The sequence below is a fragment of the Zasmidium cellare genome, assembly GCF_010093935.1.
Source record: "Zasmidium cellare ATCC 36951 unplaced genomic scaffold M409scaffold_40, whole genome shotgun sequence".
Taxonomy (NCBI): domain Eukaryota; kingdom Fungi; phylum Ascomycota; class Dothideomycetes; order Mycosphaerellales; family Mycosphaerellaceae; genus Zasmidium; species Zasmidium cellare.
The window spans coordinates 162,830-187,972 of record NW_022986984.1 but is presented as its reverse complement, the minus strand read 5'-3'; the positions used below and the strand labels follow the sequence as shown (position 1 = coordinate 187,972).

The 25,143-nt window shown below is 52.6% G+C and overlaps 11 protein-coding genes across 11 annotated transcripts; 6 read left to right on the top strand and 5 right to left on the bottom strand.

The window, feature by feature from the left end:
• Positions 1-712: 712 nt before the first annotated feature.
• M409DRAFT_58986 (uncharacterized protein) lies at positions 713-1,755 on the top strand (the record flags this gene model as incomplete). Its single annotated transcript, XM_033814052.1, has 2 exons — positions 713-1,190; positions 1,250-1,755. The coding sequence occupies 2 exons, from the start codon at positions 713-715 to the stop codon at positions 1,753-1,755; spliced, it is 984 nt and encodes a 327-aa protein (XP_033662482.1).
• A 3,855-nt stretch (positions 1,756-5,610) lies between these two features.
• On the bottom strand, positions 5,611-6,903 carry M409DRAFT_58985 (uncharacterized protein; the record flags this gene model as incomplete). Its single annotated transcript, XM_033814051.1, has 1 exon — positions 5,611-6,903. One exon carries the CDS (start codon positions 6,901-6,903, stop codon positions 5,611-5,613), a length of 1,293 nt encoding a protein of 430 aa, XP_033662481.1.
• A 1,210-nt stretch (positions 6,904-8,113) lies between these two features.
• On the top strand, positions 8,114-9,508 carry M409DRAFT_58984 (uncharacterized protein; the record flags this gene model as incomplete). Its single annotated transcript, XM_033814050.1, has 1 exon — positions 8,114-9,508. The coding sequence occupies one exon, from the start codon at positions 8,114-8,116 to the stop codon at positions 9,506-9,508; it is 1,395 nt and encodes a 464-aa protein (XP_033662480.1).
• A 654-nt stretch (positions 9,509-10,162) lies between these two features.
• M409DRAFT_58983 (uncharacterized protein) lies at positions 10,163-11,189 on the top strand (the record flags this gene model as incomplete). The annotated part of the gene is made up of 3 exons (XM_033814049.1): positions 10,163-10,298; positions 10,351-10,941; positions 11,014-11,189. The coding sequence occupies 3 exons, from the start codon at positions 10,163-10,165 to the stop codon at positions 11,187-11,189; spliced, it is 903 nt and encodes a 300-aa protein (XP_033662479.1).
• A 359-nt stretch (positions 11,190-11,548) lies between these two features.
• Positions 11,549-13,438, bottom strand: M409DRAFT_69680 (uncharacterized protein; the record flags this gene model as incomplete). The annotated part of the gene is made up of 1 exon (XM_033818403.1): positions 11,549-13,438. One exon carries the CDS (start codon positions 13,436-13,438, stop codon positions 11,549-11,551), a length of 1,890 nt encoding a protein of 629 aa, XP_033662478.1.
• A 308-nt stretch (positions 13,439-13,746) lies between these two features.
• M409DRAFT_58981 (uncharacterized protein) lies at positions 13,747-14,316 on the top strand (the record flags this gene model as incomplete). Its single annotated transcript, XM_033814048.1, has 3 exons — positions 13,747-13,848; positions 13,962-14,036; positions 14,107-14,316. The coding sequence occupies 3 exons, from the start codon at positions 13,747-13,749 to the stop codon at positions 14,314-14,316; spliced, it is 387 nt and encodes a 128-aa protein (XP_033662477.1).
• Positions 14,317-14,558: 242 nt separating this feature from the next.
• Positions 14,559-16,554, bottom strand: M409DRAFT_27982 (uncharacterized protein; the record flags this gene model as incomplete). Its single annotated transcript, XM_033808820.1, has 2 exons — positions 14,559-14,920; positions 15,003-16,554. 2 exons carry the CDS (start codon positions 16,552-16,554, stop codon positions 14,559-14,561), a joined length of 1,914 nt encoding a protein of 637 aa, XP_033662476.1.
• Positions 16,555-17,565: 1,011 nt separating this feature from the next.
• On the top strand, positions 17,566-19,847 carry M409DRAFT_69677 (uncharacterized protein; the record flags this gene model as incomplete). Its single annotated transcript, XM_033818402.1, has 4 exons — positions 17,566-17,746; positions 17,834-18,640; positions 18,690-18,887; positions 18,940-19,847. The coding sequence occupies 4 exons, from the start codon at positions 17,566-17,568 to the stop codon at positions 19,845-19,847; spliced, it is 2,094 nt and encodes a 697-aa protein (XP_033662475.1).
• A 411-nt stretch (positions 19,848-20,258) lies between these two features.
• M409DRAFT_69676 (uncharacterized protein) lies at positions 20,259-22,198 on the top strand (the record flags this gene model as incomplete). The annotated part of the gene is made up of 8 exons (XM_033818401.1): positions 20,259-20,493; positions 20,548-20,639; positions 20,681-20,732; positions 20,787-20,985; positions 21,034-21,417; positions 21,480-21,873; positions 21,932-21,982; positions 22,037-22,198. The coding sequence occupies 8 exons, from the start codon at positions 20,259-20,261 to the stop codon at positions 22,196-22,198; spliced, it is 1,569 nt and encodes a 522-aa protein (XP_033662474.1).
• Positions 22,199-22,219: 21 nt separating this feature from the next.
• Positions 22,220-22,603, bottom strand: M409DRAFT_27979 (uncharacterized protein; the record flags this gene model as incomplete). Its single annotated transcript, XM_033808819.1, has 1 exon — positions 22,220-22,603. One exon carries the CDS (start codon positions 22,601-22,603, stop codon positions 22,220-22,222), a length of 384 nt encoding a protein of 127 aa, XP_033662473.1.
• A 1,655-nt stretch (positions 22,604-24,258) lies between these two features.
• M409DRAFT_27978 (uncharacterized protein) lies at positions 24,259-24,951 on the bottom strand (the record flags this gene model as incomplete). The annotated part of the gene is made up of 1 exon (XM_033808818.1): positions 24,259-24,951. One exon carries the CDS (start codon positions 24,949-24,951, stop codon positions 24,259-24,261), a length of 693 nt encoding a protein of 230 aa, XP_033662472.1.
• Between the last annotated feature and the right edge of the window lie 192 nt (positions 24,952-25,143).

Genomic DNA, 25,143 nt, shown 5'->3' with positions numbered 1-25,143 from the left:
AACGGTCTCAGAGCGCGTGCCATGACGTGAGTGGTGTCTTTTGGTCTGTTCGCCGCGCAAGCACTTTTGCGGCTGTGGCAACGAGCTCAACGACTGGCCAACTCGTTGAGAAGGGCGAAAGGATTCTGGCGCGGCTTTGCTCAAGCGTCCTGTCCTGACTCGCATTCGCACGGTTTCGAAGCTGTGAGGCCACAGCAAAAGCAAACCTGGAAGACAGAGGCATCGTAAAGTCTGTGCATATCAAATGATGGTTCGTTCTAAGAGCCGTAAACAGCAGAGATCTGCAATTAGGCTGGTTCTGCCGAAGAAAATCGAGACGGAAGTGTCGCGGGATGCCAATTTAGAGCAGCAATCCAGGCAGGGGTGACGTCTGGCATCTCTCTTCCTCCCGCACCAGCAGCTCCCAACCGCCAAATCACTGCTCGTGTGCGGCGGGACCACGCAACACTCGATCGCCCAGCCTGTCATGGCGCCCCGGAGCTGGCGCAGGATGATGTCGTCCTGTCTCTCAGGCCGTTGCTGCGTGCCATGGGCGCTCTGAGCCGCGTAAACCTTACTGCAAATCGACGGCCATTGACGTTCGCCGCTCTTCATGTGCGCGTCAAAGGCTATTCGCGAGCATACCCTACGCCGTCTGCGCAGTTAAGCCAGACTCTTCTCTGGCAGGTCCACTTGTTGTTGCGTGGAAGGTCGACGGAGCAGCATCGTCAACATGTTCGGACGCGGCAAGAAAGAGAAGAAAAGCGAGACCGCTGCACCGGACACTGAGGGACGCAGTGGTTCAGACCGCACCCTCACCAACGACTTCCAGCCTTCCAAAGCCCAGATCAAGCGAGCCACCCGGACGAGGTTTTGCTGGGCGCTGGTATCCTCTCTCCTGCTTCTGATATCAGTCGTCTTCCTCATCCTGGTAGAAGTTGGGGACACATCAGCAAGCAGCAGCATTCGATCGAAAATCTGGTTTATCAAGCTCGATGTATCCGACATCATCCCAGTGCAGGTACCCAACGCGGTCCTCATCAACAGTATTGCACAATCGCTAGGTCTGCACGACTTCTACACCGTTGGACTGTGGAACTTTTGCGAGGGCTACAATGGGGAAGGCACGACGGACTGCTCCTCTCCTCAGACTCTGTACTGGTTCAACCCAGTCGAGATCATCCAGAGCGAGTTGCTTGCAGGCGCAACAGGTCAGTCCTTGCCTACAATCGTAGTACGTTTATGAGTGTACATACTAACACATCTACAGTCGCTCTTCCAGCTGAGATCAACAGCATCCTCGACCTCATCAGAACCGTCTCGCACTGGATGTTCGGCCTCTTCCTGACCGCGGCACCCCTCAACTTCATCCTCATGTTCGTCGTACCTCTCTCCGTCTTCACGCGCTGGGCCTCCCTCCCCATCGCCATCTTCACCTTCCTCGGAGCCCTCATCACGACCGTCGCCGCCGTCATCGCCACGGTGATGTTCATCATCATGCAAAACGCCATCACCTCGGCCACACAGCTCAACATCAAGGCCGAGATTGGAGCCGAGATGTTCGCCTTCATGTGGATCGCTGCTGCCACAGCCATCCTGGCGTGGTTGATCCAGATGGGCATGTGCTGCTGCTGTGCGAGTCGCAGAGATGTGAGGAGAGGGAAGAAGAGAGGGAGCAAGAAGGCTTGGAATACCGAGACGCCTGGTGTAAGTGAGAAGCCGGAGGGCAGACGTGGCCTACCCATGTTCAAGAGAGCGAAGAAGCAGCAGGACTAAAAACAGTGATAATATCGGAGATGTGTATACGTTCTGGATTTTACAGCCACGATTGCATAGCGAAGGCGCGAATGTGTTTGGAGAACGTACGCAACGGGACACTACTAGACTTTTGACGATCGATTTGCATGTAGACAGGCGGACGCATTGATGAATACGACAGCATAGTAATTCTTAGCCCCTCAAAACCTCATTTACCAGTCGACGGCCAAAGGTACGAATCCGCTGACGCACGAATAGTAGCATACGATTCCCCCTTGTGACTAGCAAGTCAACTGGACACACCCAGGATCTTCCAGGACTGCGTCCAGCAATCCGCTTCCCACTGCAACAAATCTCTACAGGATAGGCAACAAAATTGTTCCTTCCTAACATCAGTCCTTTCCAAAGAATGCAGGATCTTTGACCCTTCCTGCGGACCGTCCGTGACATTGCCAAAGCCCGATTCGCGCGCAAATGTGTCCCAAGATCGTATTTCGAATGCTCGAGTCTGGGGTTTGCTCCTAGGAGCATGCGTGTTTCCTCGTGAGCTCCCTCACGCCTCTGGATAATCAAGCGTTTGCCGTCGAGGCAATACCGGGTGTTTCTGAGCGGTGTCACTCGCATGAGGGAGCAAAGATTGGCAATGTTCATTGTCGAGCCAAACGTTTCTCGGTTTCAGCTAGGGGCTGCCATGTGACATGGCTCTATATAAACCCTTCGAAAAAAAAAGACACAGACCTTCTCTGTATCCTCGAGTAACCTACCCCCAAAAGCAACGAACGATCCCACAACATCTCAATCCCCGAACAAGCAGAATCATACCCCCCCAAATCGATCTCTCGACACAGTGCTACCGAGCACCATGCCAAAGCAACAAGACAGCACCTCATCACAACAAGACAACCCAGCACCCCAGACCCAAGAACCCCAACCACCCCAGAAGAAAAAACCCCGTCCATATCCCTGCCAAAACTTTTTCGAAGAAGGGTGCAGGGCGGAAGTCCCCGGATTCGAGGAGATATGCCCAAAATGCCAGGCGGAGGTGAATAAGGCAGAGGCGGATCCTAATATCGAGCGACCGCGGTGGGTGAAGCGTTGGCTGAAGTATGGATCGTCTTGAATGAAGATTTGGGGTCTGGGTTTTCATTGGGGGATTGTTTGGTTGCTTGTCTGGATGTTAATGGTGGTCATTCTGTTCGAACAATGGATTGAGTTTTTATGGCTGGAGGCGTTGTGCTGCGTTGGAGGCGATGTGTTATTCTACGGGGGGAGATTTAAAGGATTTCTCTTTTTCTCAGCTTCATCGGTGCTGCTTTGGCTGTTAGTATTGCCTTATGTTATGTTGAACGGCATGTCTGGTTCATACCCCTGAATCTTCTCCCCCTGAGTTTCGCCGTACCGTAACATTCTTCAGACATCAAGCACTACGCCAGATTTCTTTCCAATCATACCAGCGGCAGACTTCTGCCATAGTGCCAGGTCCTCTTGGTGAGATATCTCGCGTTTCAGGGTATGGAATCGTTTGCCCTCGAAGCAACACGCAATGACTCCATGACCTGGATCACGAAGCGTTGCTGCATCCAAACAAACTAGTCATCGATCTTCACCATGTCCTCCCATGTGATCTGTCTTTATATTAATCTTTTAACTTTGCACAGTACACCTTCGTTCCTACAGCCTTCCCCAACTTCTTAACAAGACAAGAACGACTTCACGACTTCTCAACCCATTCAATAAGCAGACTCATACCACCAACCCCGTCCTTCCACACCACCTGGCCCAATGCCTCAAAAACGAGACACCACAATGTCACCGCAACAAGACAGCACCTCGCCACAACAAGAGAGCAAAGCAACGTTCGAGACCCGAGAAGTCCAACCCCCAACAGAACCGCCAGCAGCATATGGGTGCGCCAACTGGACATGCGAAGCTAGAGCGTGGGTTCGGGAATTCAACCAGTTGTGTCCTGATTGCCAGGCAGAATGGGACAGAGTCATGGCGGATCCTAGCTGCAAACGGCCGGGTTGGATGAAGTACTGTTCTGTGGGCGAACGCTGATTGTGATGGAGGGGGTCCATGTCCAGGGGAGATGTTGTGGTGCGATTGTGCACGGTGCGGTCTTAGCGGGAAGCTGGATGGCCAGGTGTATTTCTGTTCGAGGTGTGATGCTGCGTTCGAGGTGTGATGCTGCGTTCGAGGTGTGATGCTGCGTTCGAGGTGTGATGCTGCGTTCGAAGTGTTTTGACAGACTAGGGATGGAGTCCTAGTGACTATCCTTGACTTAATCGTTACTGTTGGTTTGTTAGTGGAGCAATATGTTGATGTGTTGCTGCGAATCACTTTCCCACGCCCCTGAATCCCTTTAGACTACGTACGATTCTCGCGCTCTTCCCGCATCATACCAGCCGCAGAACTTTGCCATAGCGACATGTACCTTCCGCCGATGGGATATCTCGGCCTTAAGCTTGCGGGATTGTTTGCCATCGAAGAAACAACACGTAGCGTCTCCTGAGCTTGATCATCAACGACGAAAAACATTCGCCATCCAAACAACGCATGCCCCCATGTGATCTAGTTCTACCTCTATATAAATCTTTCCAATTTGCACCATTCCACTTCCTTCTAATTTATCAACAAGGCAAGAACGAATTCTCGGCTTCTCAACCCACTTAACAAGCAGACTCATACCACCAACCCCCTACCTTCGACACAGACACAGACAGCACGATGACCCAACAAGACAAAACATCGTCGCAAAAACACCTCGAACTCCTCCCCCCACCAAAACTATGGTTCTGCGCAACGCGGATGCTCAAGAACAGGAATTGCAGGACTTTGGTCGGTCAATATGGCGAGTTCTGTGCCGAGTGCAAGGCCGAGGTGGACAGATGGAAGGCGGAAGGGGAGGCCAGGCGCAGTGAGTTGAGGTCGTTGTGGTGGAAGAAGGACGGTCGTTGATGTTGTGGGATTTGGGTTCTCGCTTTATAGGTGTTGGTGGTAGCTGTGTTGTTTTGGGTTGGGGATGTTTTGGGCGATGTTGAGGGGGGGCTTTGATTTCAGACTGGTGTTGGTTGATTGAGATGTTGCCTTTCGTTTCGGTTTAAGTGGCAGTGGAGTGCTTGAGTGTGTACATTGCTTGCAGGTGTTTTATGTACAGCCTGCTGTAACCATGCAGAGTCTGGGCATGCGCAGCCGTCGAGACGGCCCCTGAGTGTTTCCACAATCTGCCATATCGTACTCAGATGACTTGTCTCGAGCGGGTCTTATTGGGGTAGGGGGATATTTGGCATTTGGAGGCATGATTTTCAGAGCAAATGTTTTTGGGGTTTTTCTCTGCAAACTTGCCGGCTTCACTGTTGTAGCTGTTTCTGTTGGGATGTGGTCGGGGTATATATATACCTCTTTAGATCTGGGAGATGTTATTATCTGCAACGAGAACACTCACACCAACACCACTCACCAATACCAACATCAGCATCCCCAATCGAGACCCCCCTTCAACACCCCAAATCCAAAAGAACATCCCCCAACAATGGCACCCACAACCCCAAAGCCTGCACCCACCTCCTCAACAACTGAAAAGACATCGTCCTCCACACCCACCTACACCACCTCCGGCAAAGTCATACCACACAGCAGCAAAGGCTACGGCTGTTTCAATTGGGACAAGACCGGGTGCAAAGGATGGGTCTCATCGTACGGCGAGTACTGCGGGCCTTGTAGAGCCAAGGGTTACGGACCTCAGTGAGCTGCTTTGCGCAAGGCGGTTTCGGGAATTGTTGAATTTCTTTCTTTCTTGATTTTGTGGTGGTAGTTATTGCAGCCTGCTTCGTGTTAGGGGTTTTTGCGCGAGGGTGAAGTTTATTTCATCGATCAATCTACGCCTTCGAACAGCCATTTGAGATCGTTGGATTGGCTTTCGAAGTCGAAGACTTGGTCTTTGGGGAGTTTGGCTTGTTCCTCCACCGGGAGGCGGGCGTTCATTAGTTGTAATGAGAGTTTTTGGGCCTTTACGATCCTTTCGTTTCTGGTTGATTGCCAATGTTGCAGAGTTTTGGTTTCGGTAGCGTGGGTTGACTCGCTGAGCACTTTTGCCAATGTCCAGGAGTCCTCGATCGACACGTTCGCCCCCTGAGCGGCCGCTGGGATTAGACTGTGCGCTGCATCGCCTATGATGATGACCTTGCCACCATCGCTGACCCAACGGTCGAGTTTCGGCAGAGAATAAACCGGCCAAACAAGCGTATCTTGCGGCTTGACTTGTTCGAATATACTCCTCACGAAATCCGACTCGGCAGCCCACTCTTCGATATCCTCCGTCAGCATCTTCGCCAGTCTATCCTTGTCAGCATCGAGTGCTTCCCATCCCTCGCGAGTCTGCTCGGGATATTTGAACTGTCGAAAACTCATGGAGGGTGTCCCCGAGGGGTCTGCGGGGATCATCATGATGGTGCCTTTCTTTGTTGATACGCCCAGGCTGAGTTCGTTGGGGTCGAAGGTGGAGGTGTAGCGGATTTTGGTCGTGTCGAATTTGAAGGGCACCATGATCAAGCCGTGGTATATGGGATTGCAGGGCTGGCCGAGGACGTGTGAGCGGACTTTGGAGTGGATGCCGTCGCAGCCGATGAGTAGGTCTGCTTGGACATTCGTAGTCCTGCCGGCCTGGCGGATTTCGAATGTGACACCACTCTCGTCTTCTGATACGACGCCACGAACAGAGGTGTGATACTCAACCTTCACTCCTCTGTCCTCGATGACCCGCAATAGGACAGGGAGAAGCACCATCCGCTCAATCCTCAGCGCATCGTACCCAAACTCCTTCTCACCACCAAACGTCGCCGAACCCAGAAACTTTCCATCGACATCGCGATAGACCGTGCGCGACATCGCAAAGCCATTGTTCTTGATCTGGTCGTAGATGCCCAGCTTCTCCAGGATCTTGAGTGCGTTTGGTGTGAGGAGGAGCGGCCTCGTTGGGCTCTCCGAAGCTGTCGCTCCTCGTGTATACCATTGGCCTCCGGGTTGATCCGCAGGTGGTCGGGATTCGTAGAGAACGATTTTGGACGGGTTTAGAGATGGATTGTGATGGAGTAGGGAGAGAGTGAATGTCAGAGCTGTGAGAGATGCGCCTACAATGGCGATGTGCGGATCTTGGGAAGATGGCATGTTCGGTGAAGAAATGGTAGACTCAGAAAATGAAGAAATGCCATGAGAATGCTTTTATCTGCTGGAATATACTCGATGGTGTGAGCCCTAGATTGTGTTTAGTTTGTTGACCTGCGAAGAGCGCTGTCCAAATTTTGCCGCAACCTCCAAGATTCAGACCACCTGTAACAATTCGGGAAAAGCTTGGTCGGAGCAGCTGAGGTTAGCAAAGATGTTCCTGCGCAATACTCCAGCCAGCAACAACACCATCTGACAGGACTGACAGCTTGATAACAGGTCATCATAAAGAGCGGCTGAGCAAAACCCGGAATCGTTCTTCGCCAAATGTCCAATATTCCTGCTCTCGCCCTTGCTACTCCGCCCGGATAGAGAGTCATCATTCGCCTTCTCGCAACGGCGTAGTGAAATGATGCGAGAACAGCGTGTTCTGCCGCAATGTCGTGCACCCCAGAAAGAATGACGCCTCAGAACAAGAAAAGTCGTCTGCCAACATCACAGAGCGGGTACATTGCCACAAATAACGCTCTTTAAAGACACAACCAAGGACCAAGACGTGGCGGTGGTGGCTCCGGGCCCTCTCCGAGCCTCTGACGTCTTGATGATGGCCCACAACCCCAGCTTTCTTGGACGGCCGAACTTGAGCCCCAAAGAGATCAACATGAGAATGCACATTGTGAGACGAACAGGAAGCTGTCAGGACCAAACCTGGAAACATCGCTGTTCATGGAAACGCCGTGACGCAGGACCATGACGCGCAAAAACCCAAGCGAGCTGCTGATGCTGGCCCTTTCTAGCAAGAGATGGCCGTCAGTGCAAGGAAGTCTGGTACCACGTGTGTCGAGGCCGGAGTCAATCTCATTATTCTTCTGAAGCGGGGCCGATGCTGTGGTCTTATTGGCCATTTTTCAAGCTGGTTGCTCCAGAGTACAAGATCTGGGTGGTGGATCTGCACGACAGCTCTGCTCTTTGATGAATTTCATCGTTGATGAGACCAGGAAATGACTCTGCAAAGTTGGCAGAGGCGTTTGGTTGCGGACAAAGAAGCATCCACACCTCGTTCTTTCTGCCACCATGAATGGGTCGTGACGTAGCTCCGTAAGTTGGTAGGTGTTTCTTCAGTATATCTATATGATCGATTCTCCCGACAGTCAATCTCTACACATCCCCACACTTAACCACCAAATCACTCGAACGAAACAAACAATTCAACATGGGCCTCCTAGACAAAATCGAAGATAAGCTTGGCGGCTCCAACAAGCATGAAGAGCAGAGGTTGGAACAGCAGCAGCAGGGAACAACCGCGACCCATGGAAACCATGGTCGAACCTCCCACGACACATACAACACCACCATTGGCGACAGACTCTCCGATAGGCAGCACCCTATCTCATCGTCGACTGGCCAAGGTAGCGGCATTGTAGGCGGCACAGCGGTCACTGGAGGTGCAGGTTCCGAAGCCCTCACTGGCTCTCACGGTTATGGCCGTGATGACGGTATTTCCTCGACCAGCGACAGACTGCGTGACACTCGCCTTGGCGGCAACACCAACCCAGATGGCCCACGCCAGCCGTTCGACCCTTACAGCTCGAAGGGCCAGCAAATCGCTGCCAACGCAGGATCCGGTAACACCTACGGTGCATCAACAGGCCGCGCCGAGGCTGGCGACATTGGCAGCAGGCGCAATGTTGATGACCCAGAAGTTCGCCGTACCTATGGCGGAGGCGTGAGCAACGGCAAGGACTTGAAGACTGGGCCACACCATCACCTTGAGAACCGCGATGCTGTTCCAACGGCAGGTGGTCACAAGGTTGGGGCAGGAGCAACGTCCAACTTGCCTGGCTCATTCGACACCTACGATAACTCTCCAACCACACATGGCCAAAACCACTATGGCCGTGACGCCGCTTTGGCAGGCGGTGCAGGAGCTGCTGGATACGGTGCGTACGAAACAACCCACGGCCGCGACAGTACCGGGCCTGCACCAAACACCGCCGGTCCTCACAAGTCGGATCTCTTGAACAAGGTCGATCCTCGTGTTGATGCCAACCAATCGAGGGACAACACCTACGGCCGTGACACTGGTGTTGGCAGCGACAAGTACCATGCCCAGACAACCAGCACTCACCCAGGTTCCACGACCACATCGCACGGAACGTCCGGCATCGACCGTCGCACATACGACACCACATCAACCAACGCGGGCAATTATGGTCAAGATGTGAACTATGGAAATCGCCCATCGGCCGACACACCCCTCACGCAAAGCAAGGACTTCACCGAGAGACACCCACACGGCACCACCGCAGGTGCCGCAGGCGTCGGAGCCGGTGCAGGTGCTCTTGGAGGGAGTGCTCTCAGCCACCGTCAAGGCGATTCCAGCGACACGAGGAACGTCACGGGCGGTAACTACACCGGCCAGTCTTCCACTCTCGGACACGGCAGCTCGCAGTCTGGCAGCACTGGGGTCTTGTCCCACGGCACTTTGGGAAGCGATGACCACTCCCTCCGCGGCAGTGAGCTCGCGAAGAGAATGGGAGGCGCCTACGAGTCTGGATACCGCGATGGGTACCGTGACGCTTTGGCGCATAAGGGACCGCAGGTCTAAAGGGCGAAGATTGTACCATTGCTGTATGAGTAACGAGAAATGATGCATGAGCATTTGTTTGGAGTAGCAAGTCTAGCACTTTATTTATTTTAGTCTTTACCACATCTTTCGAACCTTACAAGACCGGATTCTTGTCACTCCGCGTCCCGCTTCCTCCCCAACAAGACTCTCAAACCAACCACGCATTTCTAAGCACCACTCTCATCCTCTCGTTCAACCACCCAAATCAAGCATCCAGACCGCAACGACCCAGCATCCGCAATCGAGCTCTGTATGCCTTTGTCATACCAGCATCCGAAAACAAGAACGTCGGCACATCAAATACTGATCCCCCGACCAAAAAAGCGTATCCTATCTCCTCCTGCAGTAGCGGCGGCTGCGGGCTCCTCTTTTGACTCAGCAGAATATCTATACCAGTGCCCGCTTTAGGAAATCTAAGAGATTCGTTGTGTGGTTAGGCCGACGGGTTCGCGTTAGACCGCTTTGAGGATCCGAATGTGTACTGTACAGTTGCTTGGGCTTTGGGAGGCGTTGGGTTGGATGGGTTTGTGTATATATCGCTCGACCTCCCGTGGGTCATGGAATGTGGTGGTTCTATAGACTTGAAGTCGGAATCTCCTCCCACCATACGCAGATTGAAGCACTCCTCCCACAATGGAAGACATCTTCGCCCGCTTCAAAGCCCTCCCCCGCCCAACCAAAACCTACCACACAACCACCTATCCCAGCATCTCGCCCACCCGTCCAGAGCTCAGTCTAGCAGGGAAAACCGTCCTCATCACGGGAGGCTGTACGTCCCCTTCCCAGCACCACCTCTCAAAGCCCTGCTAACCCCCTCCGAGCGGAGGGCATCGGCCTCGAAACCGCCCACGCCTTCGCCCAAGCCGGCGCCTCGACCATCGCCCTCCTTGCCCGCCGGCAGGAACGCCTCGACGCCGCAAAATCCGCCCTGCAAACAGCCTTCCCATCAACGAAAATCCTCACCTTCGCCGCCTCCATAACCGACACCCCCCGTCTAGAAGCCCTCGTCAAAGACCTCGCCACCATCGACATCCTCCACCTCAACGCCGCCCAAGTAACCCCCGGCTTCACCCTCTCCTCCCCAGCAGAGAGCCTGACAGACTCCTTCGCCGTGAACGTCTTCGGTCCCATCGCCCTCATAAAAGCCTTCCTCGCCCTCCCGCCGCGTTCCCCCGACGCCGAGCGCACGATCCTCCACACGACGACGTCCGGGATCCAGCTCACCGTCCCCGGGATGGGGTTGTATAATGCGAGCAAGATGGCCATGACGAGTTTGGTGCATCATCTCCATGAGGAGGCGCAGGTTCAGGGTCAGAAGGTGCGGGTTTTTACGTTTCATCCGGCGTTTGGGTTTACGCCGGGGGCGAGGGATGTTTTGGGGTTGAGGGAGGGGCAGTTTGATTATGATGATTGTACGTCTCTCCCATATTCATGTCGAAATTTGTGGGATGTGTGTTGTTGCTGACTTGACGGTTTGGGTGCAGTGACTCTCCCAGCACACTACGCCGTGTGGCTCTGTAGTCCCGAGGCGGACTTCTTGAGGGGCAGGTATACGTGGGCGCATTGGGATGTCGAGGAGATGAAGGAGAAGCGGGAGGAGATTTTGAGGGGGAGCGAGGAGTTGAAGGTGGGTGTTGTTGTTGACTCTGTCAAGGCTTGAAGCGTTGGAGGATTGCCAGAGACTCGCGGTGGTTTCAGGACTCGGTGGGATTGATCGGTTTTCGACGGATTGGATGTTGCGTGTTGAGATGGTGTCGAACGGTATCATGACCAGGAGGGCGGCTTCTTTTGGAAGGTCTTTTCATTCATAAAGTGTATCGTACATAGACATAGGTCTTTCAAATCAGGCAGCTGCCCACCCGGACCTGCTCTCCGTAGCGGAGGATTTCCTCTATCGCTGTGAACCATCAATACTCCCATCGCTATGCAGTACATGCCACGTAGAAGACATCATTGCCTTGATGTAACGTCTCTACTGTCAACAGTCCATCTCTTTCTGTCGTTTTTCAAACGAACACATCATAGTTTAGCCTTCACACCATTGCCATTCCCGTTCGCTGTGGCGCTGGCCTCCTTATTCAGCTCCACTCTGCCATTACCCTGACCTTCGCCGAAGAAGATGACCTGCACCGTCAAGTCATCGCGGTATCTCCGGCTGTATGGTGAAGGGAGAGTAAGCAGTGCGCTGAGCATGTCTTTATCCTTGCCGCCGAGGGCATTTCGGACCAAATGTGTTGCCGCATTCTTATCCTCGACAACGAATCGCTGGTCCTGGCCGGTTGGGATTCCCCACTGTTGTTGGCGGACAGGTGCTCTCTGGCCGCTGGCGTCTCCTTGGTCGTGGTGTTCGATTGGTAGTGCGCCCGCCTTTTGACTGCTGAACCAGGACTGCAGCCATCCATTGTTCCCGCTCTTGGTCTCGCTAGAAACTGAAGCCTGCTTCTCGAGCCATTGGCCGACCAATCCAACAACTTCCTCGTTGGTAAGCATCTCCCAAAGCCCATCAGTAGCCATTACAACGAAGTCGCCCTTGGTGGGATCGATCTTGGTGCGTGTAATCACTGGCTCTGCCGTTACATATGGCGGTGTCTTCAAGAATCGGCTCGGGCTTCGGCCAAAGAAGTTCTTCTTCATCTTCTCTTGCGTCTCGGTGCTCCATTTGTAGATGGCATCTCCAAACGCTCTGCTGGGCTCCAAGCCACCCAAGATGCGGCCATTGAGCGTGACGTTCGGTTCGCCGGGGTGCTCGGCTCGGAGTCGCTCGTCTTCAGAAGGAGTGCCGCCGGTCTGATCGATGGAAAGCGCAGTCGCAGTCCACTTGCCGCTGCTTCCCCTTCGTCCCAATACGGCCCGACTGTCACCCGTACATGCTACCCGAAGCTCTTTCGATCGGCTATCGTAGAAAGAAAGTAGCGCGCAGGAGCCGGAAAGTGCTGGTGCGAGGATTTCTGCAGCTACGACTTTCGATTGTGCCTTGAGGACCTTTGCTACACTCTCATGTGTGATCTCGTTGTCCAACTTGACAAACCCTTTCTTGATGGCTGCGTCCACCGAATCGGCAGACGGGAAGGTGAGCTTAGGATCTTGCAAGGCTGACTTGTATGTCGCGTTGAGCTCACGCGCCACATAGGAGACCAAGGTCTGACGAAGTTTCGCAGACGTTGTCCAGCCGGAGTGTCCGTCGAAAACACCCCAAAACATCCAGTCCGAGCTCGCCTTGCCCTCCTCAGCGGCTGCCGTTGTATTCGGGACCTCTACTATCTTCTCGACATGGTCATCCTCGATCGGGTCGTTGCTCGGAATCTGCACCACATCGTACCGCACCACACCCTCGCCTCTCCCGACCAAGTAGCTCTCCTCGTTCGTCCTGAGCTTTGCGCTTGCTTGATCAGGCGTCAGCATCTCCAACACCTTGCGTCCTGAGAAATCCGTCTCTTTGCTGATGGGCTGGTCCGCTGGAATCTGCGCGGTGAAGAGTTGGCCTTGCTCGACAATCAGTGCCTTCCGCACCGACTCCGGGACACTCTCTGCTTCGAGAGGTACTCCGGCAGGTAGTGAGGAGGATGGCACATGCGTTGCTGTCGCTGTGGCTGTGGAGTAACTTCGCCCCTGGCTCCCGCTCACAGCAGCAGAAGAGACCTGGGATACATCTGCGGTGGTGTTTGGTGTTGATCGAGCTCGCTGCTGCTCGTAGCCGTAATAGAGCGCCGAGGCACCTACTCCGAGGGCGATGGGGACCGATATTCGGCGGGATAAGCGCATGGACGACTGGAGGGGCGAGGGCGAGCGGTTGACTACGCTGCGACTGAACTGGGCATGCTGGTTGCTGGAGATGCGCAGACTCTTGAGGGCTTTGCGAGGAGTTGACCGGCGGAAGGTGCGCAGGTTTTGTATTACGGCGCGTCGCATCGCACAGTCATACTACTACCGCATGGGGCAGGACGTGAGTGAATGTTTGGGTGTAGTAGGGTCAGTCTGGAGAGTAGGACGGCGACTTTCTTCTGTTGCTGCTGCGCGGACGTTTCCGGATCCCGGATCTTGTGATCGCGATTCGGTTAGTCTAGACGGCAGCGCCCGTGCAAATGCCAAGACTTTGTTAGCGTCGCACTCCAATTCGGCCTCAGTTTATGGTCCGGTAGACTTTTCGTTCTGCAGCGACGAGGAAATAATCGCATCGCCAAACGCCCTTCCTTCCCGACGACGACAACACCGCCGCAATGTCTAACCAGACCAAGTCCAACAAGCCCGCGGGCAAGACTGGCCGCAGCGCCATCGAGGATGTCGTCGCCCGCGAATACACCGTCCACCTGCACAAGAGAGTACGTTCAGTTTGATGAAGTCCACGGATGGCACACGCTTGGTCACACAGGCTGTGCATTGGACGGAAGACTGAAGAAGAGCATGTAAAGTCTGACATATCGTGATTGTAAAGGTCCACGGCGTAAGCTTCAAGAAGAGGGCTCCTCGCGCCATCAAGGAGATTCGCTCTTTCGCTGAGAAGGCCATGGTATGTCACGGTTCCTCCCACACTGACTTTACTTATCAATCATCGCGTGCTAATATCACCTTCCTCGCAGGGCACCACCGACGTCCGTCTCGACCCTCAGTTGAACAAGAAGGTCTGGGAATCCGGCATCAAGGGCGTCCCATTCCGTCTCCGTGTCCGCATCAGCCGCAAGCGTAACGACGAGGAGGGCGCCAAGGAGAAGCTGTACTCCTACGTCCAGGCCGTCAACGTCAAGAACCCCAAGGGTCTCCAGACCGCCGTTGTCGAGGATGCGGCATAGATGATGGGCAGTGCAAAAGGTTGAGAGGGATACCAGCGATGCGGCGTTCATGGCGTCTATAAAAGCTATGTGCCAGCGATGCGCAGCTTCTGGGTATTATGAGTATACGTCAAGACTTCAATGACACCTCACCGTCCAAGCAACTATCAGTCTCATATTCAATGTGATCCACAAAACTTGACCTGGACGTCTCGTAGATCGGGACCCTGCTCGCATCAATGGGGCGATCTTTCTGCACAGAATCAAAGCTTCGCCTTAAAGCCGCCGCCGATCTTCTCGACCTCGAAGTAAGGTAGATACCTCTCCAACGCCTGTCTTTCCTCAGCAGTGAACTTCCTCCATTCGAATGCTTTCGCGCCCTCCGACAAGACCGCTCGCAATGGAATCTCCAGCTTCTTGCCGTTGACATTATACGGGATTTGTTCGACCGCAAAGAAGAATTGTGGAACGTGCCTTCGACTCAGGTCTCTTTGGGTCGCGCTTTTGATTCGGTCCTCCAACTCTTTCGTGAGTGACTTCCCATCCTTGAGGAGCAAGAACAGGAACAACCTCTCGCTTGGATCTTGCTCCCTCTGCTGTCCAACGCAAATCGCATCCGCAACCTCTACCGAAGCACATCGTTCGAGAATCGTGTAAATCTCACCACTGCCGAATCGAATGCCCGAAAGGATTGAGCACGCCGTCACTCCGCCCCAGAATCGTCAGCCCTTTGGTCTCTGGATTGATCCGCATGAAATCGCCATGCGTCCAGACATGCGGGAACTTCTCGAAGTAGGCAGCTCTGTACTTCTTCCGACCAGAATCATTCCAAAAGCAAACGGGCATATTAGGAAAAGGTTTCTTGCAGACGAGTTCGCCGCTCTCGCCTTCAGGCACGCGTCTGCCGTCTGGACCGAAGACATCCACGTCCATTCCGAGATTCTTCACGGCGTTTTCGCCGGCGTAGACGGGGAGTGTCTGGGTTCCGTGGATGAAGTTGCCGCAGAGCTCTGTGCCTCCTGACGTGGAGATTTGGCAAACGTGAGCGCCGAAGTTGTCTCGTATCCATATTGATTGCTGTTCTGTTAGAAGGGCGCCTGCGCTGGGGATCTTGTCCACTTTGCCGACATATGGTCTGGGATTGACGTTTGCCTTCATCAACTCGGTGAAGTAGCGCGGTCCTGCGCCGAAAGATGTAACTCCTGTCGCCATCACGGCGGCGAGTTGCTTTTCTGGTGACGGGTAGAAAGGTGAGCCGTCGTAGAGGACAATCTGGCTTCCACAGAAAAGAGCACCGATCATGATGTTCCACAAGGTCCAGCCGATACCTGCGTAGTGATAGTGGACGGCATGTTCGTCGTGGTTGTAGTGTAAGCGATGCTCTTTCAAGCCGTTGACGAGCAGTCCACCCTGTGAGTGCACAATGCCTTTAGGCGTCCCTGTCGTGCCGGACGAGAACAAGATCACGTACGGTGTATGGAACGGAACCTGCTCGAACTCCAGTGGCCTACCAGTTCCCCTACTGCAGTACTTGTCCAGCGACGTCCATCCTGGAGGCGTATGCTTCCCAGTGCTAACGAGCTCAGAGCCAGCAGCAGGTTCTATCGTATCCCATACCATCTGAATTCTAGACGTGATATCATGTAGCTTCCCATTATATCGATAATCCGGTACCGCAAACAGGACCTTCGGGCGTATCTGGCCGATTCGCTCCAGGAGAACCCTTTCTCCAGCGTCGGTGGTGAAGCATGCGACAATGGCTCCAATCGCCGCTGCAGATATGACGAGAGCTAGCGAGGTTACTGTGCTGCCCCCAACAACACATATCACATCTCCCTTTGCGATCCCCGAGGACTTCAGCGCGTCAACGAAGACCCTCACTCTCTCGCGAAGTTGATCCCAAGACAGCTCTTCGGGACAATTCAAGTTCTCTTCGTTGAATGCTTTGACAGCAATTCCAGATCCAGTCCTGGAAAGGATATTCTCGGCATAGTTTAGTCTTGATCCCTCGTAGAATTCGGGAATGTCGTCGATATGGAGACTCTCATCGGCTGCACGTCGAGGTTGAGACGAGGCTTTTATCGGGAGGTAATTCCATAACGACATCCAGAAGTCGTTACGTTTGGTTATCGACCATTCGTGTAGATCGTAGTAGGATTGTAGCGATAGTCCATAGTTTTTATTGATGTAACGACGGTATACTGTTAGATAGCTCTTCTCGATGAATTCTGGATCCGGTTCGAGGATTCTGGGAGGCATGGTGGGTGACTCGAGTACGCACGAAGCGTTACGAAACCAGGATTCGCTACTTGGAGGTGTGCACCATGAAATTCACATCATACTATTTCCGTGGGTCTGAAGTTAGGATTCGTAGGAAGTGCCTCGTGTCGAGACATTGCTGCCATGGCCGCATCAGCAGCCCCGCCGGTTGGTCGATCGTGACGCTACCCGAGCTGTGTCTTGCATCTCATCGTCGCGGCCACATGGAAGTGCGAAGATAGCCTACTGAATCAAGTCGAATAACGATGGAGGCGTCCTGAATCCGAACGAAAGTGATCTCTGTTCGGTGACGTTTTGGGCTACAGTCGTAGAGCTCTTGTGAAGCTTCTTCGCCGAAATTACGCTCACTGTCAATTTACAGAGCCATGTACTTCTCAGCACACCGGGAAATTTGGTGGCACTCGTAGGTAGTCTCTTGATGATAGATTGATGGAATTGATGGGAACATGTGAAGAGGTGAGGTCAAAACCGCGCTCCGCACGGACCAGCACTAGGAAACACGACACACGGTCGCTCTTCCTCGGCGTGAACAACAACCTCTACATATAACCGCCACCACAAGCAGAGAGCCACCGGCCGACAGTCTGATGAAGATATATACCACCTCTGAGGCGTCTAGGAGATGCAGCATCAGTGACGAAAGGCGCCACCGCGATAGAAGCTGTGTTGGAACATCCAGCATGGATATCGAAGGCAACCTGGGGGCAGCACGTCAGGCGCGGGAGACGAATGAGCTGTCAACAGACTGAACAGAGCCTGGGGCCACGAACGGGCTGCCCCTTTACTGCAAGGCAAGAGATATTCACTCACCGCGATGAGCTCCACTCGAAGCGAGCAGACTGAGTTCACGCCTCGAATCCTGAGCCCACTTTTCTGAAGTCTATGACAACGTACCTGGACATATTCGCCATTTCTTCTCCGGTTGGACGAGTAGAAATTAAGTAGAACGGTTGACATTACCATTGCCACATCTTCCACGCACGAAACAGCATGTGCGGTATTTCTGCTATCGTAGCACTCGCAAAGAATGCTCAAAATGGTCTACCTGCAGGCTCTGCCAAGGATGAGAGTCGAGCAAAGCTCACTGAGCAAATGCAAGCAAGCTTGAACAGAATAAAGCACCGCGGACCTGACTCCTCTGGTATTTGGATAAGCTCGGACGAACGAATCGGTTTGCAACCCTTTCAGACTCCCTCTTATTGGGGCTCATTGCAATCAAATGTCATGAATTTGTGCTGATCAATTTGACCACGCCTAGTCCTTGGGCACAATCGACTTGCCATCAACGACCTGTCAGACGGTGGGAATCAACCATGGCATACTGCGGACGGCAAGATCCATGCTATCGTCAACGGCGAGCTTTATGATTACGAAGCGATCAAGGAAAATCTCACAGCAGAGTCTCGATACAAGTTCACAAGTAACAGCGACTCGGAAATTGTGCTTGCACTCTATCAAGTGTACGGGTTAGATTTCCTCAAACACCTTCGCGGGGAGTTCGCAATATGCCTTTACGATGAAGGCAAGGATGTTTTCATTGCCGCGCGGGATCGATATGGCATCAAGCCTCTGTTCTACACGAAGCAGAGCGGAAGGCTTCTTGTAGCTGCAGAGATCAAGGCGTTTCTACCCTTAGATTGGCAGCCCGAATGGGACGTTGAAAGCCTTGTCGAAGGCGGCTGGAACTTTGACGACAGAACACTGTTTCGTGAAGTAAGAAAGCTCCGGCCTGGGTATTACATGACTTGCGCTTCATCTGGCCAAATCGAATACCAACAATACTGGGACATTGAATATCCGGACAAGCACATTCTCGACGCCAGGAGCGAAGAAGAAATCATAGAAGGCGTCCGCCAACGACTGATGGAAGCAGTTCGAGTACGACTGCGAGCTGATGTCCCTGTCGGCGTATATCTGAGTGGTGGCATCGACTCATCTGTAATCGCGGGTCTCGTCACACATCTTGCCAAGGAGCAGGGGCGAGTTTTGGGGAGTCTTCCTCCTGGGGAACGAGTCACTTGCTTTTGCGTCGCATTTGAAGAGACCAGCGGCTTCGACGAGTCAGGTAGGGCAGTGTTCGCTGCAATGCCTCAACGACTAATCAGCCATGACAGACATCGCAGAACGAACCGCTGACTGGCTAGGTATCAAGATGCACAAGCAAATCATGAACGAGGACGCACTTGCTGCACGGTTTGAGGATGCTACGTACCATTGCGAACACCACAATCCTGATTTGAACTACGTTGGCAAGTACGCACTGTCAGAAGTTCCGCAAAAGCTCGGCTTCAAGGTTGTCCTGACTGGAGAAGGTGGGTATAAAGACGGATGTAATTGTGATCATTACCAGAGCTGACGTCCCAGGGGCTGACGAAACTTTCACGGGATATGGTGTTTACCTCCCAGACGTTCTACGCGAAGCTGATCTGACGTGGAAGGGTGCTATGCCTGAAGACGAGCGCATACGTTTATTTGAGAAGTCAGAAGCTGATACAAATGCATATTATATGTCCGTCGGCGCTGGCGACATTACCAAGGTCATTCCAGAGGGCCGAAAGAAGCTGAATGGCATTACTACCACGGCATCGATGTCGGCTTTCATGCCTCCAGTTTTCGACGAGTGGACTTCGTCCCTGGAACTTCGAAATTCGCAGGATGTCATCGCTGACGATGTGCCTGCGCCTGTTCTGGAGAAGGTTCGTCAAAAATGGCATCCGGCCAACTCAGCACAATACGTGTGGAGCAAAAATCATCTTCCCAACATCATGTTGAGTTGCTTGGGCGATCGAACTGAGATGGCACATTCTGTCGAAGGCCGGACACCCTTTCTGGACCATCGTTTGACTGAATATGTGAATACTATACCTCCGAGTCTGAGGATGAAATGGAATGGCACAGCTGTCTCTAGCAACGGCAAGCAACGTACACAAAATCGACTACAACAAAATGATCAGTTCACAGCGAAGTGGGTCTTACGAGAGGCCATGAGACCCTTCGTCACCAAAGAGATATACGAGAGGGTCAAACACCCGTACACGGCGCCCTTGGAGTACGAAGTTGGAGGACCTCTACATACCGTCCTCAGTCGACTGATCACGGAACAAAACGTGCGGCAGCTGGGCTTTGTATCTTGGGACAAGACCAGCAATCTTTTGGATCGTGCCTTTGCCGGGAAAGACGCTTCGGCAGCAAGACTCGCATTCTGCGTGGCCCAATGGGTTGTGTTGGCGCAGAGCTTTGGCATCCAGACTGCCGCGCCATCGTCCATCTGACGTTATATACGCAAAAGAATGTGCATGGAGGCGACACATGCAGGCAGCGCTCGCTGCTCGCGAAAAAGCAAGCGAGTCCAATAGCCTCCCGAGGTTGTCTTCTTAGCCTGCTTCAGCTCCTCTCTTGGAGAGCCCTAGACTCAGCGACAGCCGTATGGATAAACTTTATTTTGGGCTGTTGACATTGGACAGCGTGGGTTAAGAGTAATCATGCAGCTTTAGCGATTGTCTCGTGGCTGACCCCATGTCAGACCCTCCGTTGCGTAACTATTCCAAGCACATGGCTCCGAAGATCCGAAAGGGCTCAAAACCCGACGTCCTCGAGCTTGTCGTGCTTAGAGTGACTTGACAAAGCGCTCAAGAAGCTGTCGCATCTGCGCCTTGACTTCGTTTCTTTTGACTATCGCAACCATGTTCGAGCAAGTCTTCTTGACGGCGTCGACGCTGAGGTTGAAGACTATACTCGTCAGTATCCCATTGCTCGCCGCAACCTCGTTATTGGCATGGATCTTCTACACCCTGTTTCTTCACCCTCTGGCGAAGTACCCAGGTCCCCGCCTGGCGGCTATCACGCGGCTGTGGTATGTTCGCCAGCTTCAGAGGGGCAAATTTCCAACGCAGAGCAGGGAGCTGCATAAGACTTACGGTATGGCTCATCTCATGACGGACATTGGTGGCGAAGCTGACTTGGCACTGCCAGGACCGATCGTTCGAATCGCACCGGACGAAGTGAGCTTTAGTGACCCAAAGGCTGGGCTTGCGATTTACAATGTCAAGACGAAGTTTCCAAAGGTTGTTTCAGCGCCAACTCTCTGCAATCTTGAGCTGACGAGGACAAATTCCAGACCGACTTCTACAGCACGTGGAGTCTGAAGAACTTCGATAGTATGTGCTCAGTGAGATATCTTCGCGGAAACGACAACTGATGTACTTCCTCAGCCAATGAAGAGAAGATATTCAGCGATGTCGACGAAGTACATGCCGCAAACCGTCGAAAACTTCTGCTGCCATCGTACTCCATGTCCAGTGTGCTCGAGGCGGAGACGTCCATCGATCAGTACACTGAGCTTCTGCTGAAAAGATTCAACGAGCTTGGTGAAAGGGATGAAGAGTTGAATCTGGTCTGGTGGCTGGAGATGTGAGGCTCCTTAGGGTTCCAGCTACCTTGGCCGCTGACATACCGCAGGTACGCTTTGGATGTCATCGGCGACCTCTTCTACGGCCGCTCATTCGGCCATCTCGAAGCCGGTGGAGATGCTCACGGCTGGCTAGCGTCTATTGAGACTTTTCTCATATTCATCACGATTCATGCTTCTTCGCCCCCCTATCTGCGGCCGCTGCATGATCTATGGCAAGCGCTCACGAACAAAGCGTTCAGGGGCTCATTGGGGACCACCGTTGGCATCCGTGACACGTCTATCAAGAGGGCTGAAGAGAGACAAACTATCATAGACGAAGGAAAGTCAGCACCGAGGAAGGATTTACTGGCGAAGTTCATGGACTTGCAGAAGGAAAAGCAAAGGAGCGACTGGCAGCTTCCAGACATTCAGCAGGAGGGTTTCGTTGCGCTGTAAGTTGCAAAGTATCCAAGTAGAGACGGAGCATCCCTCACTGACACCCATGTCTCGATAGATTTGCTGACAGTGATACCACCGCGATAGCCATGTCCTCCATGTTACATGGTATAATGGCCAATGCAGACGTCATGTCCAAGGTTCTGAAAGAACTACGCGAAGCTCTGTCAGACGGCACGATCACACTTCCAGTGCGATACTCAGACTCCATCAAGCTGCCCTACATGTCGGCTTGTATCAAGGAAGGCTTCAGACTCCATACCAGTACCGGTGTGACCATGTCTCGATTTGTGCCTCCTGGAGGAGCTGAGATAGCTGGTGAACGGTTCCCGGCGGGCACGAGGGTGGGCTGTAATAGTCATGTCACGCACTTCGACAAGGAGACATTTGGGCCAGATGCGGTTGAGTTTGTTCCGGAGAGATGGCTGAAGGGGGATGCAGCGAGCATGGAGGTAAGTTCTTGCAACGATGTCAAGATATGAAAGGCAAAAGCACTGACAGATCTCACAGAGACACATGTTACATTTTGGAGGTGGCACCAGGACATGCATCGGAAAACACGTGAGTATTCCCTTCGCTTTTCCATTTCGCATGCGCTGATTGAACATGCTCTAGGTTGCCCTCGCAGAGATCCACAAACTTCTTCCGCATCTTCTTCTGGAGTTTGACTTGCAGCTGGTGGATCCCAAGGCGCCCATCATCAGCGATGGGCAGTGGTTTGACAAGCCTTTGAATATCATCGTCAAGGCCCGCCGTCGGATTCCAGAGCAAGCTTGAGAGAACGCGCGGGCGCGGTCACTAATCGTCGTCGATAGGAGATGCATTGCCGGAAGCCGCTGCTTTTGCGAGAGCCTCCTCCTGCAGCTTCTGCTCGTGCTCCCGACCCAGTTGGTAGATGTATTCGCTTTGCGTGTAGTCCCAGCGCAAACACTCAATGACATATTTTGCTTCTCGGTCGCTCCAACGCGATGCTCGCTCTCGCCACATGTTCAGGTTGTACTTGAGAGCCCATCTCTCGATGTTCATGATCCGTATGGTGTCTTCATCGTTGAGTGTCTCGCATATGGTCCTGATGTTGCTTAGGTCGTCTGGGGTTATGGGTCGTGAAGTGCGGACGATGTCTTTGAACACCTCGCCGTGGTTGCTGTCAGAGATGTAGATGGGTTCGTAGGTTGGAGGCATGTTTTGGTTGACTTCGATGTTTTTCGATTGTTTGATGAGAGGACAATTTCGAGGGTCAGTATTGCGGTATATGTAACAAGTTAACATTCGTAGATGTTATGGTGTTGCAGATGTCTTTGAAGGCCTGACACTGCCATGTTTGAGACAATATGCCGACACTTCTAGAAGGGTAGACAAACTGAAACAGTCAATTCACTTGCGCATTGTTCATCCATCTTCGACATACGTCCGACAAAAACACATTCTGCGGGTTTCTTAATCATTGTCTCACGAACGTCGAGATTGAGAGGGGTGAACGCGTATAATGGACAAGAGCATGTTAGGTCAGACCTACATCCTAACCAGCTTGATGGCTCAGCTGAACCAAAGATCTCAAAATCGGTCGATCAATTCTTGGGACATCGACATCATAAGTGTCTGTCATGTGTGAAGAAAAGTGCAATCCACCAACAAGAAAATTCGAAAAATTGCAGAAAGTTCGTCCACCCATTCGGTCCCAGTGCATTCGAGCCCATAACTGCAATCCTGTTTACCCTCAACCAGATCTTTGGTACCGTTGCCAGATTCCCTCAAGCTAGCTCTTTCGAAGCTCACAGGAACGATTTACTTCATCCTCCCGTTAGCTCCCGTATAGAGAAGCCCTTTGGTGAATTGCAGATATCCGCTTATGTTTCGGAGATCTGGGAACGCTAAAAGGCTTGGCGTTTCTTCCAGCATGTGATCAGGGGTAAAAGTAAGTCCGATGCCCAGTCACGCCCGCTAGGTCCCAATACTTCGACAACCACTCAGAAAGAGCGAAATATCTTCAACACGGCTTCGGCATCGTCCCGAATCTACGGTATTTGTTCCGAGACATAGTTCGTCCTTCCGATGGCGGCCGGGCTATGTGAGCGACCCACGGATCTGCTATTTCAATGTCAGCAATCTTTGGTACGTTGTACCTAGACAGTGGTTTTAAAAGTTACTGACTGGCCAACTTTGCTCATCGTCTGATCAAGCTGGAGATTTGGGACATTGATCAAGCACGCGTTAGGCCCTTGTCTGACTTCTCGCCGGCAAACAAATGAGAATGCAACAAACATACCAAATGTAGGTGGCTGCCAACAAGTGTCGTTTGTGCGTTCTGATTGCAGTCGTTCTAATGCAAGTGGTAGAAAAGGAAGCTACTAACATCGAAAGGGAAGCCATCAGAGGCGCACGAAGCCAATGATTTTCCCTCCAGAAAGGACAACCGTTAGGTCCCATAAGTCGATGGCGAATACCAATGTTCAAGATAATAGACAGTCTAAATCATAGATGCGTGGCAAGTGAGAGCTTGGTTATTGATAATCCTGGACCACACTACGAGGCTGCATTGCAGGGGTCATGGCTGCAGATTTTCTGCACAGCCGCTAGCTTGCCACAACTCGCACTGAATGAAGTTGAAGATGTTTTTGATCAGTAGGATATGATGCTCAGGATGTGAGGAGTTGTCAGGGAGCAATTTTCGTGCAAAAATGCACATACGCTAGGTTACCAGCCTTGTCAGCCCCTGAAATCTATCACATTCTCGCTGAGTCAACTGGGTTCGGACCTAGCGCACATCGTCCATGGAACGGTCTCTCGATATTCCTCATTACATTACATCTCAATGCATACACGTTTCATGTTCCATCTCACACCTGCTCTGGCTGAACTTCCACCGTATTGCCATCAGGATCCACAACGATAGCGAACTTTTCGAATCCGATCGCCGTAAGAGCCATCACCGTCATTCTCCCCGCCTGAATGTCGCTCCCAAACCCAAAAGCTCTTGCTCCACGCACCTCATCGTCAAAGCTCGTCTCGCCGGTCTTCTTCAAGATTGGCACCTTGAACTTCTCCATCCTCCTCTGGAAACTCCGGATGTCTGGTACGATCAATCCCACGTGGGAAAAGGTGTTGACGTATTGCGTTGTCGCTGGTATTGCCGAATGATCAGAGCTGTTACAATTCTTCCTGTAGATCAACTCCAGCTGGCCCATTGTGTTTGACTTTTGTGCCAACAGCGCTTCGCCTGTCTGGTAGCCCGTTCCATTACTGCCGCCTTGGCTGAAGCTGAGATAGTGGATTGAGTATTCAGGTGTCGCCTGGAAGGTGAAGACGTGGCGCATGCCGAGGATCTTGTTGTAGAAATGCATCGAGGCATCTATGTCGTTGACGAGGAGGGAGAAGTGGTTGAGGCTGTAGCCCAATGTAGCGACGTCTGCTGGCCCATCTTGTCCGATTCGAAAGGCATCCGAGGCGTTGACTGGAGGTGCACATGCTCGGGTTGGGATGAGTAGGGAGCTTGTGAGGAGTATCGCAAGTGATGCGATGGAGGAGAACATGATCGCTTGATTGATGAGAGCTCTCAAAGCAAGGATTGGAGCTTGTAGGTATGGAGTAGAGCAGATTTGTGTAAGATGATGGTGGTCACAGTAGTGATTTGAGCTTGAGGCTGTGGATTGGGAGCTGAGTTGTGTAATTCAAACATATTCAGCGTAAAGGAACGAATATATATGCCCTTGAGCATCATTCTT